The sequence below is a fragment of the Dunckerocampus dactyliophorus genome, chromosome 2 (genome assembly GCF_027744805.1).
Source record: "Dunckerocampus dactyliophorus isolate RoL2022-P2 chromosome 2, RoL_Ddac_1.1, whole genome shotgun sequence".
NCBI lineage: Eukaryota > Metazoa > Chordata > Actinopteri > Syngnathiformes > Syngnathidae > Dunckerocampus > Dunckerocampus dactyliophorus.
The window spans coordinates 29,361,995-29,378,302 of NC_072820.1; the positions used below are offsets into that span (position 1 = coordinate 29,361,995).

Here is a 16,308-nt window from a genome sequence, read left to right on the forward strand (position 1 = left end):
TATTCCAGCGATGGACGGAGGGAGGGATGGGAGGATGGAGGAGGAGAAGGAGGAGGAGGGGGAGGGATAGGTTACATTGTTTGGGGGATCGCTTTTCCAGGGTGAGCGACGTGAAGACAGGCGCTGCATGTGGATTTACTGGGCCTCGTTCTGCTCCGTTAATCCTTCTAAAGCTGTTGGACGCATCCTTTGGCGGAAGAACGTTCTCGCAGGATTGCAGAAAACAACCTCAGCATGACAAACGCCATCACGGCCATCCTGTAGGTTGAAAATCCCAGAAGGACAGTTTAGCTCATTTACCACAAACGGTACAATAACTTCAGCTTGGTGGAGGTAACAGTGGGGAATCAAAGAGTTGGAATGATGTCAGAGTATTTGCAGAAATATACAGTAAAATCGGCTTACTAGAGTTTAAAAGTCTAATGCTCCAAAGTCCGGCCTGCAGTTCATTCGTCATTGTCCCATGACATAATCTAAATAGAAAATTAAATATGGCCAGGTTGCTTGGTTTTAGAAAGTAACTAAGTAGACAAAACTAAAAAAATGTCAAAGTGGCCCGCCATTGAAACATTTCCATGGCCACTCCTGGAAGGTTTCTATTGATTTTGAATGACATCCATCACTAAAGATAACCAGTGCTTGTTTGTTTACAGTATTCTACCAGCTACTAGTTTAAAGTAACTTCTTCAAACATTCTATTGTTACAAATGTAAGAATCCTGTTGATTTTGGCTACCTGAGGCGAAAGGTCACAGTCTTCATCAGACTTTGATGAATTATTTCTGCATGCAAGAGAAAGACAATAATCAAATATGCTGCAAGTGCCAGAGTTCAAAGGTGAGTTTCCCTCACCACTAATTAGTGGTAGAAAGTGTTTTTAGTGAGCAGTCACCATGAGGACGGAACAGGAAGTAGAACCAGAACCACTAGTGTGAGAACTCGGACCGAGCCAGAACTCGTCTTTGTTCGCTCGGCACAGATAATGGCCTCCAAAATGTGTCCTGAGGGCCACGGTTTGTTCCCACATCTTCAGATGGCAATATTTTCATTTGAGCCCAGGAGGGGAGCGCTCCCCATGCCAGCTTCTATTGTGCTCCGCGGAAAGTCTTGTCAATTAATTCCTGCTTTTATTCCCGCAGCACGCAGTGCCTGACCAGACTCGATTATCCCACAATTACGAGGTGTTTCCTTTTATTCACGGCTTTGTCTGGGGGCATGATGTTCAACATTTTCTTCGTTTTTGGATTTATTTTGCAGATTCCACAGCAAGACGTCACGTGGCGACGAGGAGGATCCGCAGCAGCAGGCCTGAGCGTGATACAACTAGACGGGTATGAACAGGTGCAATATCCCGACAACGGGTTGACATCAAACAGGCTCAGACAAAAAAAAAAAGATGAACTTGTGAACCAGAGCTGAAGCAAGTTAAAGTCCGATTGGGGGCGACAGGCGGAAAATGTTTCTGTTTGACGCAATTTACAATTTATAGCCACTTGACTTGCAGACGGGACAGACGGGATTATTAAGGGTGCTCTTGGAAGATGACTTTATTGGACGGGTGGCAGGTTTTATTGGGGGTCACGGCATTAAAAGCGGAACTGTACTCCATTAAAAAGTGAATTATTAGACAAATCAAAAGGGGATAAATGTGAAGCAACACTTGATCCAATCATAAAAAAGACTTTAATTCCAACATCAGAGTTTAAATAAAACAAATACATACAAAATAATCTCTGTACAGGACGGCTACAAAAAGTTTACAAAAGTATAATTCAAGGTTGTGATGACTTGCAGACATGAATCATTTGTTACATTGCAAATATGCCAAAACAACAATAGCAACACAATAAGAACAGCTGTCTACTCTAAATTAGATAAATTATGATTATTTTGTGTAATATCCACATTAAACTTCAGTTCCTTCCCTGCTGTATACGAGGTTGTTGACAGTAAAATGGTTGGAAAGGTTGTAATAGTTCATTCTGTTGTCATAGTTCAGTGGAGAGATCACCGAGGGCGAGTACGAGCCCAGTCCGCTCATGGCCTCTCGGCCTTGGAACAACTCCCCGAGGTGACCCGAGCCCAAGTCCCGTTCCGGAGCCCGAGAGGTCTCGGCTCCACCCACGTTGGCCGCCAGCAGCGAGTTGACGCCGGACATGAAGCCGTTGAAACACGGGCTGTGCTCGGCCGAGTTGGACGGTGACGACCTGGGCTCCGTGGAGGCCGGAGAACCGCGGAGGCTGGGCGGGGAGGAGCTGAGCAAGCTGGCGGTGTCTGAGAGCTTGTGCTGGGCGTCTAAGTCCGGCTTCTCCACCGCTGTGATGTCGGCTCGTCTCTTTCGCTTCCGGCGAAAGTTGCCATTGTCGAACATCTTTTCGCAGTTGGGGTCCAGCGTCCAGTAGTTCCCCTTTCCTGGATAGGGGCATTCAAAAATAATGGTTAAAATTCTTCTTTTGTTCGTTTTTTTAAAAAAGGCTTTACTTAATTTTTAAGGTAAGCTAAAGGTGAGGTTAGCTAAACATGACGCGCATTGAAAAGCCATTTAGACATTTAGATCATTGTATTTTGCGTTTGATGGTTACATCTATTTTATTTTCCACTTTTTAGTGATTAAGTGAAAGACCAAAGCAAGTCAGACTTACCGGGGTCATCCTCGTCCCGGGCCACCTTCTTGAAGCAGTCGTTGAGAGATAAGTTGTGCCGTATGGAGTTCTGCCAGCCGGCTTTACTCTTCTTGTAAAAGGGGAAGTTATCGGCCACATACTGGTAGATCTGACTAAGGGTCAGCTTCTTGTCCTGAGCGCTCTGGATAGCCATCGCGATCAGAGCCGAGTACGAGTAGGGAGGCCGGACCATCTTGAAGAGCTCCTGCTGGCTGGAGATGGACAACCAGCCTAGGTCAGCGCCTCCGGGTGCAGTCAGGAGCTGCCTTTGGCCGGAGCTGTACCCGGACTGCAGGTAGGTGGAGCCGCTGCTCCCCGCTGGGAGGTAAGGCGAGGAGGAGGAGTTGATGCCGCTACCGTTAAGCCACAGGTAGGGGTTGGTGGGCGGGGTGGTATAGTCGCTGAGCCCGTAGCTGGAGGGGTGGTTGGCGGCTCTCTGGGGATGGTGATGGAGGTTCTGGTGCTGGTAAACACCGTAATTATCGCAGTACACGGCCATGTCCAGGAGGTCCTGGGCGGTGTGGTGCTGGAGGGGGCTGCTCTGCTGGTTCGGGGGTCCAAAGGCGTTCATAATCCAAAACAAGCAAAGGCAACTGAACCTCGTCTGTGCTCGTCTTTGCCTCCGGACTGAACTCCCACTCGGGATGGGAGGAGTATTTATGGGCAGGGGCCAGGTGGAGCCCACTGAGGCAAAGTTTTTTTTTTAGGGTCGCCCCCGCCCCCCCCAACCCACTTGAAACAAGTCAATCTGCCTTTGAATGAGTACCGATACCATCTTTTCTCCTACGTAATTACGCACACTTTTAACTCATATTTTTTAAAAACTAAAATTAAATCAAACTAAACTAGAGAGTCAATGCATTCAAATTTGATAATTAGAGAAACTATTTGGATAAATACGAAATTTTGTTAAATTTTCCCCACTTACATTCAGGCCAAATAAAAACAATTGTAATATTTTATTAATCCAATCACATGATCTTATTTTTTACTCATTACATTATTAAAAATGAAATGAGGCACCATTAGAAAGCTAAATGAGTGCGAAGTACAGAATTGCTGCAGGACAAACTCACATTTGAGTGAGTTTGGGGGGAAAAAATCTTCTCATTGATTTTAGAAGACAAAGAAATGTCAACAAGATGAAAAGTTTAGTGTCAACGAGACCCTCTTGGTGGATAAAATAGTACAAATACAAATAACTGTAAAAGTGTAGTGGAATAGTGCAAATAACTGTAAAAGTGTAGTGGAATAGTGCATTTTACATTAACTTTACTTTAAACTAATCAGGTGCACTTTTATGATCGTCAAAACTTGAAGTCATTTTAAAAGAGTTGTTAAAATTATACACGAACAAAAAAATTATTATAAAATTAGACATTTTTAAATGTCTAAGAATTTAATACATATATAAAAATAAAATAGCCACCAACAAGCTATTTTAAATAGCAGTTCATGAGAATATTTTAGATACACTCTGCAATTGTTAAATAGCCTTGATAAATATGCATTATATACTGGATGTTACGTAATTGTTTTTTTTAGTTAATTATGATACAAAAGAGCCAAAAGTGTAAGGTAAATGTAGATAATATGTCTTATATTATACTATATGTAGGATTTTCTGAAAATGACATAAAATGTAGTGGATGGCAGCGCAATTACTAATTAGTTGCATTCAAAGTCACGTCCAAGTTTCACTGAGAGGCACAACCACCACCCACTTTCGACAATGTGCAATGTGAGAATTTGTCTCTTTTTACTTATGCCATGTAAATATACGTGTTCAATTCAAAGTATTTAAAGTGTCACGGTCCACGAGTTTGCCCGCGTGACAGTTGGTTTATGTTCTTTATCGTGACTATAGCTCCCGTTTCCTTTTATTTTGTATTACTTCCGGTTTTTGTCCGCCCTGGTTTCCTGGTGATTTACCTTTCTGTTCTCATGCACCTGCTGTCAATTCGTGTTTTGGATTATTTAGTTCAGCCAGTAGCGTGAGCCATCGTTAGAGCATTGTTGTATGTTACAGCTCTATGCTGTGGCTAATAATAATTCTAATTCAAAATATACTTTTACCTGCACTGGGGTCGCCGCCAGTATCAACACCATGCCGTCGCGTGACATAAAGGTAAGTGTTTGTATGTTCTTACAAAAAAACCCTGATTTTTATGGGGGGGGGGGCAAAATGTAAGTGACCATAACTGTTGTGTAACCTGTCAGATAAAGTTGACAGACGTCAAACGGGTCTGCATTGTTGTTCTGTCATCCTCCTTGCTGTTGTTTTCTCTCCTGAGAGGATCAAGTGAATCCCTGCAGGATCCCAAACCTCCACAGGTGAGAATCCACCTCCTCGTTACCTCACAGCAGACCACTCCTCTCCTAAAATGAGTGGGCCAACACTCGTGTGTGTGTCTGTGTGCGTGCGTGCTGACATGTAATTGGCAGACAAGTACCTTCACATTTTAGGCCACACCTTCAGTCATTCAAGCAATTTTGGCAAGAAAAACAACTAATGCATTCATATACAGTACAGTTATCATATAACATAATTATAGAAAAAAATACACCAAAACATTTATTGCCTTAAGGTTTGAGATGTTTTGTTTTTAAATTGTGTTGTTGCTATCTATTTGATTTCATTTTGGCCACTTCACATAATTTAATAAATTTCTGCCAGGAAAATGGCAATAAAATAAAATGTAAATATCATTATAGTCACAGTATTTAAAAATATTTTAGACAATATTTTTTGAAAAATCATCAATTAAAATAATTTTACATTATATTACGATGTATCAATATTTGTTTACATAAAAATAAAACTACATTTAGTTTAAACTTAATTTAAATGTATATTTTATTTGTAAAAACATCACAAAAGTTTAAAACAGGCTTGTAATGAAAAAAACTGTGCACTATAAGCACACTCCAAAGCTTTAAAACAATTACTGAATAAACATTTGCAGCATTTCTCACTTCAGGTTCACATGTGTATATGAAATTAAATATGACAAATACTAGATGCTAGAAGATGAATACATGAAAGAATGTCAAACAAACCTCCAAAAGGTGGAAAGTTGCTCCTGGTGTTTAAAACAGCCCAGGTTGTTTATCTACAGTAGCTGAAAGATCCAGCCTTGCCGCGTCATCACCTGTCAGCATTCAAAATAATTTGTATAAGATAACATGTGACAAAGTGTAGTTACTTCAAAGCAAGCATCCATAAGGACGCCTTTCCACAGCTGCACTACCACGATGATCCACAAGAGGGGATTGTTGCCTCAGACATACAGCAGCCGCTTCCTTCGTTGGAACAATAACGAATAAATATTGGGACAATACCTGCTGCCACACACTTTATAGTTTGGGACATATCTATGGCGGTGTCTTATCTCCTACTACACATTAGGAAACATTGTTGTCATTTCCAAGTGAGCGCAAAGTACCCCCCTCGCCCAGCCATCTCAGGTATGTTTCCAACCAACACTCACCTCTTCATAAAACTTGACTTCCTTACTGATAATGGCCAGATTTTTTTTCGTGTCCGTTTGTTGCCTTTCGTAAGCCCCTGTAGTCCTCTGGCTCCACCTGCAGGTTGACAGTGGTAACTACAGTCAGTCAACGTTTTCACTGCACTTTTGTTTACTCAACTACTCAAGCAATTCTTCCCAAACTTTGTGGGGTAAAAAAAGAGCAAGTACCAAGGAAAAATCCATTCAATTCCACTACTTTTACAATTTTTGTGACATTGTGAGGTGATAATTCCACTTTTTCTTCATTTGCCAGTGAATAATGCATCCTTACAACAAATTCAGGCATGTGCAAGAAGACAGGAAGTTATTTCAAATGTACAAAATACGTTTTTCTCCATAAGCTTAACTTTGATGTGCCTGGGAGGCATGACTTTTTATATTATGATTATTAAAACATTCACATTTTCTTCTTTTGTCATGATAATTGTCAATTTAGCCATATTGTACTGAGCAGCCAGGACTGCCCTCCATCCGTGTCACTGTCGGTACCATTTCTTGTTCTATGGTCCTCACATTTTTACCATTTCCTTAATTTGTCAGTGAAGAAGGCCTGAGAACTGTTTGACAAAGTAATAAGTATATACGTAGATATGTAAAACCAAAAAAACTGTGACGTGCCTGGGAGGCAAGTCTCATCACATTCCGACAAAACACTTTTTGCCTGCTATCGTGAGTATTGTCAATTTTGCCATATTGTACTGAGCAACCAGGACCCAGGTACAGTTGCACTGCTTCCCTGTGTCACTGAGTTCTGTCTATGGTCAAAACCATACACGTAGAGGGCGAATTGAGCGCTGAGCCTTATCGCAACGTTGCCACCATATTGGATGTGGCGAGGCTGCGCTGTAAGTGTATACAAATAAATGTACTTACTTGCATACAGCGCATTTCTACAAAGAACTTTAAGTTAATGCATCTCGTTTATACATTTACACACAGACTAATATACTTGGGAAACAGTTAGGCACCAAAAACAATGTATTTGATCTTCTCAGATGGCTAAGTATACTAACTTTATTGATCCCACACAGGAGTAATTCACATTACATCAACTATAGAGCACAGAGTACGAAAAAACATAGGGGGGGTGAGTGTGTGTGTGTGTGTAATTAATAAATATCTATATTACACACACACTGTTTTAATGCAATAAAATAAGAACAAAAGTTATCAATCAAAATTATAATCAGCAAATTCATGTATTTCAATCAATACCTCCTAACTAAAAAAAATCTTTCCCAAAATAACATAGCACAAGAAACACATGTATTCTTATATAAAATATGTAATACATTAATTACCTACTCAGATAGGTGGAGTAGCCAGCAAAACAACTGTACTCATTTAAGAGTATTGTTACACTTAAAAATAATATATATATATATATATATATATATATATATATATATATATATATATATATATATATATATTTATTATTGTTACAATTTCACTCAAGAAAAAGATGTGTGTATCGGTTATCAGCAAAAAAAAAAAAGCCAGTATCGGACTTCCCTTCTCGAAACCCTTCTTACATAATTAGGGATGTCCCGATGCGATCTTCAGGATCGGCAAGACTATAACAAAAAATCAGATCGGAAGCTAAAACATGTGGATCGGGACATCCCTATATATAATATATAATATATAATGTTTTCATGCCTGCTTTCCAATTTCTAAATTGAAAATGAGCTGCGGGATGCAAATGGCCCAGTGCCACCGTTGCTGTACCGCAGTGCTATATTGCGTGTTAAAAAATACATTGAAGTGTAAAAAAAAGAGAGAGAAGGAACATGAAATAAACACTAAACGCACCTCGTGGCAGCTGTTTAAAGTGTCTATTCAGCAGTTTATCTCCAACACATCATGTCTTTAAGCACAATCAAACGTGATTGATTGACAGGCAGCCATGATTCAAGTAGGCGTGAGTACGCCTGCTAGAAGGCAAAGCAGACATTCAGAAGGACAAATGTGCACATTTTGCAGCCGAGCGGCAGCAAAGTGTGTCGAGGGAGGAGGAAATACACAGCTTATTAGAGAAATGACAAATGAGCTGTGGATGGAGTGTGTTGTAAATACATTTAGCCTGCAAACACACGTGTGCTCGAACCCCCCTAATGTGTCACACGTACAATTCCTGTGACGGCGTAAGCAGAAAGTGAAATCACAAGTGATCACCACCAAATGTCGCCATCATTTGTTCACACTTGATAGGTTCTTTGGCAATGGAGTCATTTGATTGGTCAATTAGCACTCATATGACACTTCTTCTTGACAGAAGGATGCAGTGAAGCGTTCTCATACTGTTTGTGTCTTAAGGGTTAAACTCTGCTCAAATGCATTAAGGTTACAGTCAGTCATCCACAACAATAAAAACATTAATGATTAAAGCTGCTGATGTATACACAGTCACGGATTTGAGGGTGACCTAACCCAACATTTATAAAAAAAAAAAATGTAAAAAAAATTCGGGACGATCTGACAATGTGAAAATGAGTTATGACATTTATAATTTTCCACGAGGAGGGGGCGATACTGATGCCAAGGTGGCCATGTCCTGTCCTATGACCCAACCCACCATCAAAAAATTCGTGACGGTTTGGACCATGTAGAAGTAGTTATAGCAATTATACTTTTCAACCAGTTGGTGGCGCCATTTGAGTCAATATCAAAATGTAGTCGTGATCAAACTTCAGCCCTTAATCGCCATGTCAGTTTTGAAAGACATCTGATGATATGAAGTGAGGTTATGACTGTCTGATGGTTTATGGCGTGGAGCAGTCTTCACCACCAGGCTCCACCCACCACGTGTAATGAAACATCATGCTTCATACCATCAATCTATTTAATGTGCTCTGTATTAATGTGAAAGTGATTCAATAAATTAACTCAGGAGTGGGTTTTTGTATCAAGCATGTTTAGTTGTCACTTCCTGGAGGCACTGTTACTAATTGAGAAAGTGACATATGGGTCTCTTCAGGATGTCATTTACACCAATTATTGTAGAAGTCTGACCTTGTGGAGTCCACTTATTTGAGGTCGGTGCTGCTTGGCGAAACTCCAAGGCTCCGCCCACATTCTATTGCGGACGTTAAACTAGTTTGCAAACTGTAATCGGCCATATGTCTATCTGTGATTTTCATGTGGCCACATTTGCTCAAAGTCTCTAGGACTAGTTTGTCGAAATACAACCCCTGGTTTTTGTACAAAATGGACGCTGTAATACAAAAAGGCAGACTTCCTGTTTGTTTTTGAACATTGGAACTTGAGACTTTTTTTGTCTGTCCTGTCATGAGTGACGTCCCCACCAAAGTTCATGATCTGTGAAACGGGTGGCAGGAGGTAATTTTTTGTAAACCTATAGGAGGCGCTAGCCAGTCAGTTTGGGGTGGTCTCATTTGGGAGCTGCACCAGATTGTTCAGGCATGGATTCTAACTTCCCGTATAAGTTTTCAACCGCATGTGACTATCTGCAGTCAAATTATAACTTGAACTTGATGTCCATCTGAAAAATCTCCTTGGAAGAAAAGGCTAATGTACATCACAAACTTTATCCTGTCGCCACTGGGTGGCGCTGAGAGGAATTCAGGAAGTGACCTACTATAGCTTCAAGGTGTTGTCTTGATCATATGTACCAATTATGATGTAGATCTGACCTTGTGGAGCAGAGTTATTCACGTTTACAATTGTCGAAATAAAACCCCTGGTTTTTGTGCCAAAATCGCTGCCGACGACCAAAATAGCTGACTTCTTGTTTGTTTGAGAATATGGATTCTTGAGATTTTTTTGTGCGTCCTGTCATGATTGACGTCTCCACCAAATTTTGTGACGATCTATGAAACTGGGGGAAAGGGCTAATTTTTAAAAAATGTAAAGGGGGCGCTACTGAGTGAATTTTGGGAGTTTGTGTTTGGAACACCTGGAATATTAAATTTTTCAGCAGACCTAACACGCTTGCAAATTTTGGTGAGTTTTCATGCATGTTAAGGCCATCAAAAACGGGAGGAAAGATGCGTAATAATAATAATTATAATAAACATAGCAGTTTCGATAGGGCCTTCGCACCGCTTGGTGCTCGGGCCCTAATGAAATTGGAATTGTAGAAAAATATAAATACATTCTATTTCGATTTATTTCAAAACTGATTTAAAAATAAACTTCATTTTTAGTTTGACCTAAATTAATCACATTAAATAGTATAATCTTGTGTATAGAGTGCCAAAATTAAATACATATCAATCAAATTAAATAAAGATGATTTCATTAATTAAAATCCATTAAATCAACTGTATATGGTTATGATTTATTTCGAACATGCATAAAGTTCACATTGAATGCTTCATGTTACCATTCACGATTCCACATGTCCGAAAAGCAGCAGGTGTTTTCAACAGAATTTTTACACTGTATCAAAAACAATGATTGTTAATGCCATAACCAATGTACTTATTTCATTTGACGACTGATTTCATTACCTTTTAAATGATTTGACAACAATCGGCGCTTTTCCCCACAGCGGTGCGATGATGCGTCAAAAATAAAGAGTCAGCAGGCGTGTTGTGTTTTTTTGTTGAAAAAAAATCCACACATGTGACAGTTTATTCATACGTGGTGTCAGTAGTGAATTTGGAGCAGTAAATGTTGACAAACCAGTTAGTCGCATGTGCACGCCAAACTTTCACCAGGAAAAAGTCCTCCTAAAAGTCCTACAGCCCTTTTTTTGTTATTGTTTGGTACAAATGCATCAAACAACATTAATAGAAAAAAGAATCAAATAAAATCATATATACAAATCTCTGTACATGGTGAGAGATTACATTGGAGAAGGACTCCTCTTACAAAGAAATGATGTCAAGAAAGGGGACGGGGCCGCAATGAGGTATTCATCTTGTCAAGCTGGGAATGCGTTTGTTGTTGGAAGGGGGTTGCAGCCACCATGTTGCTTTTTGGCACTGGTTCCGTGCATCCGTCAGCGTCTTTGCTTACTGTACAATTCCTGAATCGATGGACGCCTGCTTCCTGGTGGTCTTGGGAGGGGGTGGGGGCGGCGTCTTGCTGGGCAGGGGGGGCGGTAAAGGCTGGACAACAAAAGCACAATTTAAGCAACGACAACAAAAAACATAGTCAAAACTCGCATTTCACCTTTGAACCCACATACATGTCAGCTAACGTTAAAACAATCCTTAGAGTGCTTACTCTTCTTTCTTATTTCTCATGTCTTGCCTTGGTTGTTTTATTTTGTGATTGAGTTCATTAAGATATTTCTGCAGAGCTGTATCGATCTACTCTCACACAGAGAAAGAAAACCCCAAAACGGCAGCTGAATGACCTTAAAAAAATGGATCCTTCCTGATACTGATTTTACCTTTGACCCCAGATACTCCTCAGTTGGCCATCTTCTTTTAGAGCACTCGTACTATGGGGGTAAATAGACACCCTGAGTTAAATACTGTATTGTGGCAGCTGGAGAGACAAAAATACACCAATTTAACGGTTGACCCCAGCCGTCCCATGTCAGAAAGCATTCAAAGTCAGTAGCGTGCTTGCTCTGATGTTTCTTGAAAGAGAAAGAGTTGCGGATTGGGGCTCGCTGAGTGCTGAAAAAGAACTGAATGACAAAACTGTTCCTTTAACCTCAGCGACCTCATGTAACTCCAAATCAATCGCATGCTCGCACTGTCATTCCCTGAAAGCCAGAAGGAAGACGAGTACAGGTGACAATTGTGGTCATTGAAGGCCACAAAAAGAGCGGCTCAGATAATCTCAGCCATGTGGAGACATTTATCCATCAAAATAATCAGCTGTCTTGCTCTGCAAGAGCAACTGCCCGACTGTGGCTGGTGACGTGTCGACGAGGTCCAAGTAGCTGATTGGATCTTTGATCTCAGCCATCTTGAGTGTGACATCATTTCAAATCAATAGTGTCATCTGGAGTCATGTATCAGTAAAAAAATTGCGTTCTTGCGTGGAAATAGTACAAATATTCCCAAAAAAGGCTAGAAGAAGACTTTAGTGTGGTTAAGAATGACTGTGTGCCTGTTCCAGGAACAGGTCCAATTGATGTGTCTCTCATGGTTCAAAAATCAATAGTGTGCTTGCTTCCCTAAAAAGCCTAAAGACTGGTTAGTTTAGGGTTACCCAGGAACAGGAACTAATTTGACCATCAATATCTGGCTGAAGATGTATGTGAGTCCACATATGTTTACATGCAATTTGGATTGAATTAAGACCGAATCCAGATGGAACAATAAACTTCAACGTCAATCAAGGAGGAGATGCCGCTGCTCTATCTCCGTTTTCTGGCGTCCTAGTGCTCAGCCATGCTAATAGCTGTGCGGCGCTGTATTGATAAGATGAGTTAACATGGGAGGGTGGGGGTGGAGTTCTTGATTAACGGCGGGGAGGTGCTGGTGATGGATGCCGGGGCTGAAGTAATCACGCCATCAATCACTGAAGGAGCGCTGGACCGTCCCAGGATAAATAACAGTGGGCGGTGACGGCGGGTGTGCACGCTTCCTCGCTGACGCTGCCTTGGCCCCCACGTTAGAAAAGTGTGGAGCCATGAGGGCGGAGGAGGACGCTGCATCTCTTGATTCATTCATTCATCCTAATTAAAAAGCACATACCCGTTGATGTGGCGGGGGTGGCGGCGGCGGCGTAGAGGGAACGGTCAAGTCTTGATTATCCAGCAGGTTGCCGTAGTCGGCCGTGCTGCCTTTGACGGGAAGCGGAGGAGGGATTTCCGCCTTGTCGGCGCACCCCATGCCGTTCAGCTCCAGACCTGAAAAAAGAAACCACACCGCCTTTTTTAACCAGCAGGGCGCCAGCATACCGCACACACCTGTAAAACACAGCCTTTAACTACAAGAGTGTCTCGCCTGGCGCACTTCGGTACTTATTCTTACGTCTTTTAAGTAGTGCGCTCACACTGTGTGATAGAGTGTTGCCTCTGAAGGGGGAATGCTGATCTGATGGTATCGTAGGACAGGGACTCCTGTCAGGCAGCTTGGGCACGGAGAGTGTTCTCAAGCAACTTCAATGAAGTGAATATGCGGGGCATATACAGTACGTGTGTGGATGTGTGAGTGTGGTATGATCGTCGTGAACGCACACAGAACAAGATGTGTCCATCACTCGTAACAAGCTAAGGCTACCGAAAAGAGTGTTTACCAGGAAATTACATTATGAACTGTGTTGCCAAAATAAGAGCACAGGAAACTACACAATAAAACTACAACAGAACAAGGCAGTAATGGCAGTACACTGTCCAAAATGCAGTTTGTATACGTATTGTGTCCTGATGGAAGCATTCCATTTGAAAGACAGCTTTGAGACACTTAGTATTGTATCAAACAATGATACAATCACATAATTATCAAGTTATTTCACTTGAATTGAATTGTTTCCACCCTCTTGAGAGACATCTACGAGGTCACTGATACGTCTCTTAGCACACTACTCCTGCTAATAATGCTAGTTACTGCTTACTGGAGGTGTGCAGGCTGAAGGACAGTTTGCTCCTGGGTGTGATCGGCGGAGGTGCTGGTGATGAGGAGGAAGAGGAGTTGGATGACGAAGAAGGAGGCCCAGGGGACACGGAGAGGCGGCGGTCAACGCCTAGCTGGTTGAGAACTTGACTCCTGGGTCTCTGAGGCCTCAGAGGGCTGATCTGTAAAGAAGCAAAAACACAGCAGACTTGTTTTGTGGCTTGATGAATTTTTTGAGGGACTAGACAATGTTTTTGGCAGACTGGATGATGTTTTTTGGGGAACGAGATGTTTAAGGGGGAACTAGATTATGTTTTTTGGGAGACCGGATGTTTTTTTTTAATGGGTATTAGATATGCAAGGGGGACTATATTATGTTTTTTAAGGGACCAGAAGATGTTTTTGGGTGACTAGATGCTGTTTTTTGGTGAGACTAAATGTTTAAAGGAGGACTAGATGTTTTTTGGGGGACGGATAATGTTTTTTTGGGGGGGGGGACTTGCTTTTTGGATGGATGAGAGGTTTTGGGGGAGCTAGATATTTTTGGAGGACTTCATGATGATTTTTGGAGGGAAAAACCGCAAGAATTTACATGTTGGATCTTAAGGAGGCTCCAAGTACAGCTTCAAATTCAAAAAGAATAAATGGGTGTGAGACACCAATTTCTTTGCGTGACAACAACCATTCAATTCAAATAGGCTGTTCACCAGCTGATCAAAAGACCATAGCTCAAAAAAACTCAAACCCCCCCCCATTAAAAAAAAAAAAAAAATCCAAAAAGAATGAATGAGTAGCAGTGTCATTCTTGGTAATCAGCTGAAAAATGGCTTTGGGCATGCTTGATGCCAGTGTTTCCAGGAGCCTAGTGGGAACATTGCTCCAGGTGGTGAAGATGGCTTCATGGAGGGCATCCACTGTCTTGGATCTGATCTGATGTCTATTTTTGTAAAACTTCCCTTACCATCCATCCCCAAATGTTCTCAATTGGATTTAGATCAGGGGAACATACAGGACAGTCCAAAAGCGTGAGCTTATTCATCTGGAAGAAGTCCTTTGTGAACTGCAGCGTTGTCCTGTTGAAAAACCCAGCTGTTACCATACAGACGAGGGCCTTCAGTTATGAGGGATGCTCCCTGCAACATCTGCACATAGCCAGCTGCCGTTTGACACCCCTGCACAATCTGAAGCTCCATTGTTCCACTGAAGGAAAAAGCACTTCACATCATGTTGGTGCCCCCTCCATTGTGCGGTGTTGTGTGGAAAACATCTCAGGTGGGATCTCCTTGTCATGCCAGTAACATTGGAAGCCATTAGAACCGTCAAGGTTACATTTTTTCTCATCAGAGAATAAAATTTTCTTCCACATTTCAATGTCCCACGTTTGTTGCTCTCGAGCAAATTCAAATGACTGTTACGGTGTCCAACCTCAGCAGCAATGGCGCGCTGCGAGAGGCCTTGCTTATGCAGCTCAACAGTCCCACCGTGTTCAAGAAGAGAAAGCCTTTTGCCTTTGCCACCAAGAGATCATGACAGTGTTAATACCTGACAGAAAATGACATTCAATCCACATTTTTGCCAAGATTTTGGCCAAATTAGGAACGTGAAAACAAATGGATGTGTCAAAAAAGGACATGAAAATACCGTCTCTGAGAGTATGACGGCCTCGGCGGGTTGCAGGTGGATCTCAGTGGTCTTCATCTCCTTGTCAAAGATCTCCTGGTGCTTGCTGTTCCTCTTCTCCTTCTTCTTGTCCCGCCGCTCCCGCTCGGGCTCGTCGCGGTCCAGCTTGTCCTGAGACTTGGTGTGCAGCTTCTTTGGCAGGAGGGGCTCCAGGGCAAAGCTGAGGGACCACCACAAAGAAACTGCTCAGAGATGGTGTTCTTTTATCAGAATTGTGGAATTATTAGCGGTTAGCTTCACAAAATAATGACAGCAAGTGTTACCCGTCCGAGCCAGGCCTGGAGGGGGAGTTGTCAGAGGAGACGGAGGTGACAGAGGCCACAGAGAGCGGCCTCTGGGAGGAGGGCATTGTGAAGGAGCGCACCATGGAGTGCGGACGAGGTCCCCGACGTTCATCTGCAGGCGGCTGACAAAAAAAAAAAAAAAAAAAATGCATTAATACCAAAAAGTCACTAGGAAAAACTTCTTAAACGATGAAAAATGATTACATTATTTTATATGCACAATTAAACATGTTTTTTAATTTTCAAATGATTTTTTTTTTTTTAATTGTATGTGAAAGTTCTCTGCTTCCCTGAAAAACACAATATAGAGTCAAGTTTTATTTATGTATCATTGCCACTTCGAAGCATCTAATTTTAGTCAGCTCTGACTTTCTCAGTGAATTTACATAAGCACAATCTGCAATAAGCCATCTAGAAAAAAGACCATTACAAATATTTATAAAATTTCAAAACATATACATATAAATATATATTATTAAATATACTACAAAAACGGCCATAATGATTTTAAACAAGCACATATAATAGCTTTAAATAGGTCATAAAAATGTGACAAAAAATAATATACATTTTAAAAATAATATACCACGAATAAGGTAATAATCCTCACTTTTGACTGACACGGTCAGAATTGGATTCATTTGCCATGTTTATTATTGTGG

At 41.4% G+C, this 16,308-nt stretch overlaps 2 protein-coding genes across 3 annotated transcripts in view; both read right to left on the reverse strand.

The window, feature by feature from the left end:
* Positions 1 to 1,704: 1,704 nt before the first annotated feature.
* Positions 1,705 to 3,279, reverse strand: foxi1 (forkhead box i1). The gene is made up of 2 exons (XM_054768009.1): positions 2,642 to 3,279; positions 1,705 to 2,411 (listed from the first exon to the last, which is right to left on the reverse strand). The coding sequence occupies exons 1-2, from the start codon at positions 3,231 to 3,233 to the stop codon at positions 1,906 to 1,908; spliced, it is 1,098 nt and encodes a 365-aa protein (XP_054623984.1). The 5' UTR covers positions 3,234 to 3,279; the 3' UTR covers positions 1,705 to 1,905.
* A 7,473-nt stretch (positions 3,280 to 10,752) lies between these two features.
* The window catches only part of dock1 (dedicator of cytokinesis 1), a 233,058-nt gene continuing 227,502 nt past the window's right edge, over positions 10,753 to 16,308 (reverse strand). For both annotated transcript variants that reach the window (XM_054800773.1, XM_054800780.1), the window contains exons 48-52: positions 15,626 to 15,768; positions 15,324 to 15,522; positions 13,684 to 13,864; positions 12,822 to 12,976; positions 10,753 to 11,273 (exon numbers count right to left, since the gene is read on the reverse strand). In XM_054800773.1, the coding sequence (XP_054656748.1) occupies positions 11,178 to 11,273; positions 12,822 to 12,976; positions 13,684 to 13,864; positions 15,324 to 15,522; positions 15,626 to 15,768 (774 nt within the window). In that variant the 3' untranslated portion in view covers positions 10,753 to 11,177. The remainder of the gene's footprint in view (positions 11,274 to 12,821; positions 12,977 to 13,683; positions 13,865 to 15,323; positions 15,523 to 15,625; positions 15,769 to 16,308) is intronic.

What these genes read in the sequence shown, in the direction of transcription:
- foxi1 (XM_054768009.1), bottom strand. Translation starts at nt 3,233, where the DNA reads ATGAACGCCTTTGGACCCCCGAACCAGCAGAGCAGCCCCCTCCAGCAC. An exon ending in CCGGGACGAGGATGACCCCG is followed by an intron (nt 2,412 to 2,641) that starts GTAAGTCTGACT and finishes GCCCCTATCCAG; the next exon opens with GAAAGGGGAACTACTGGACG.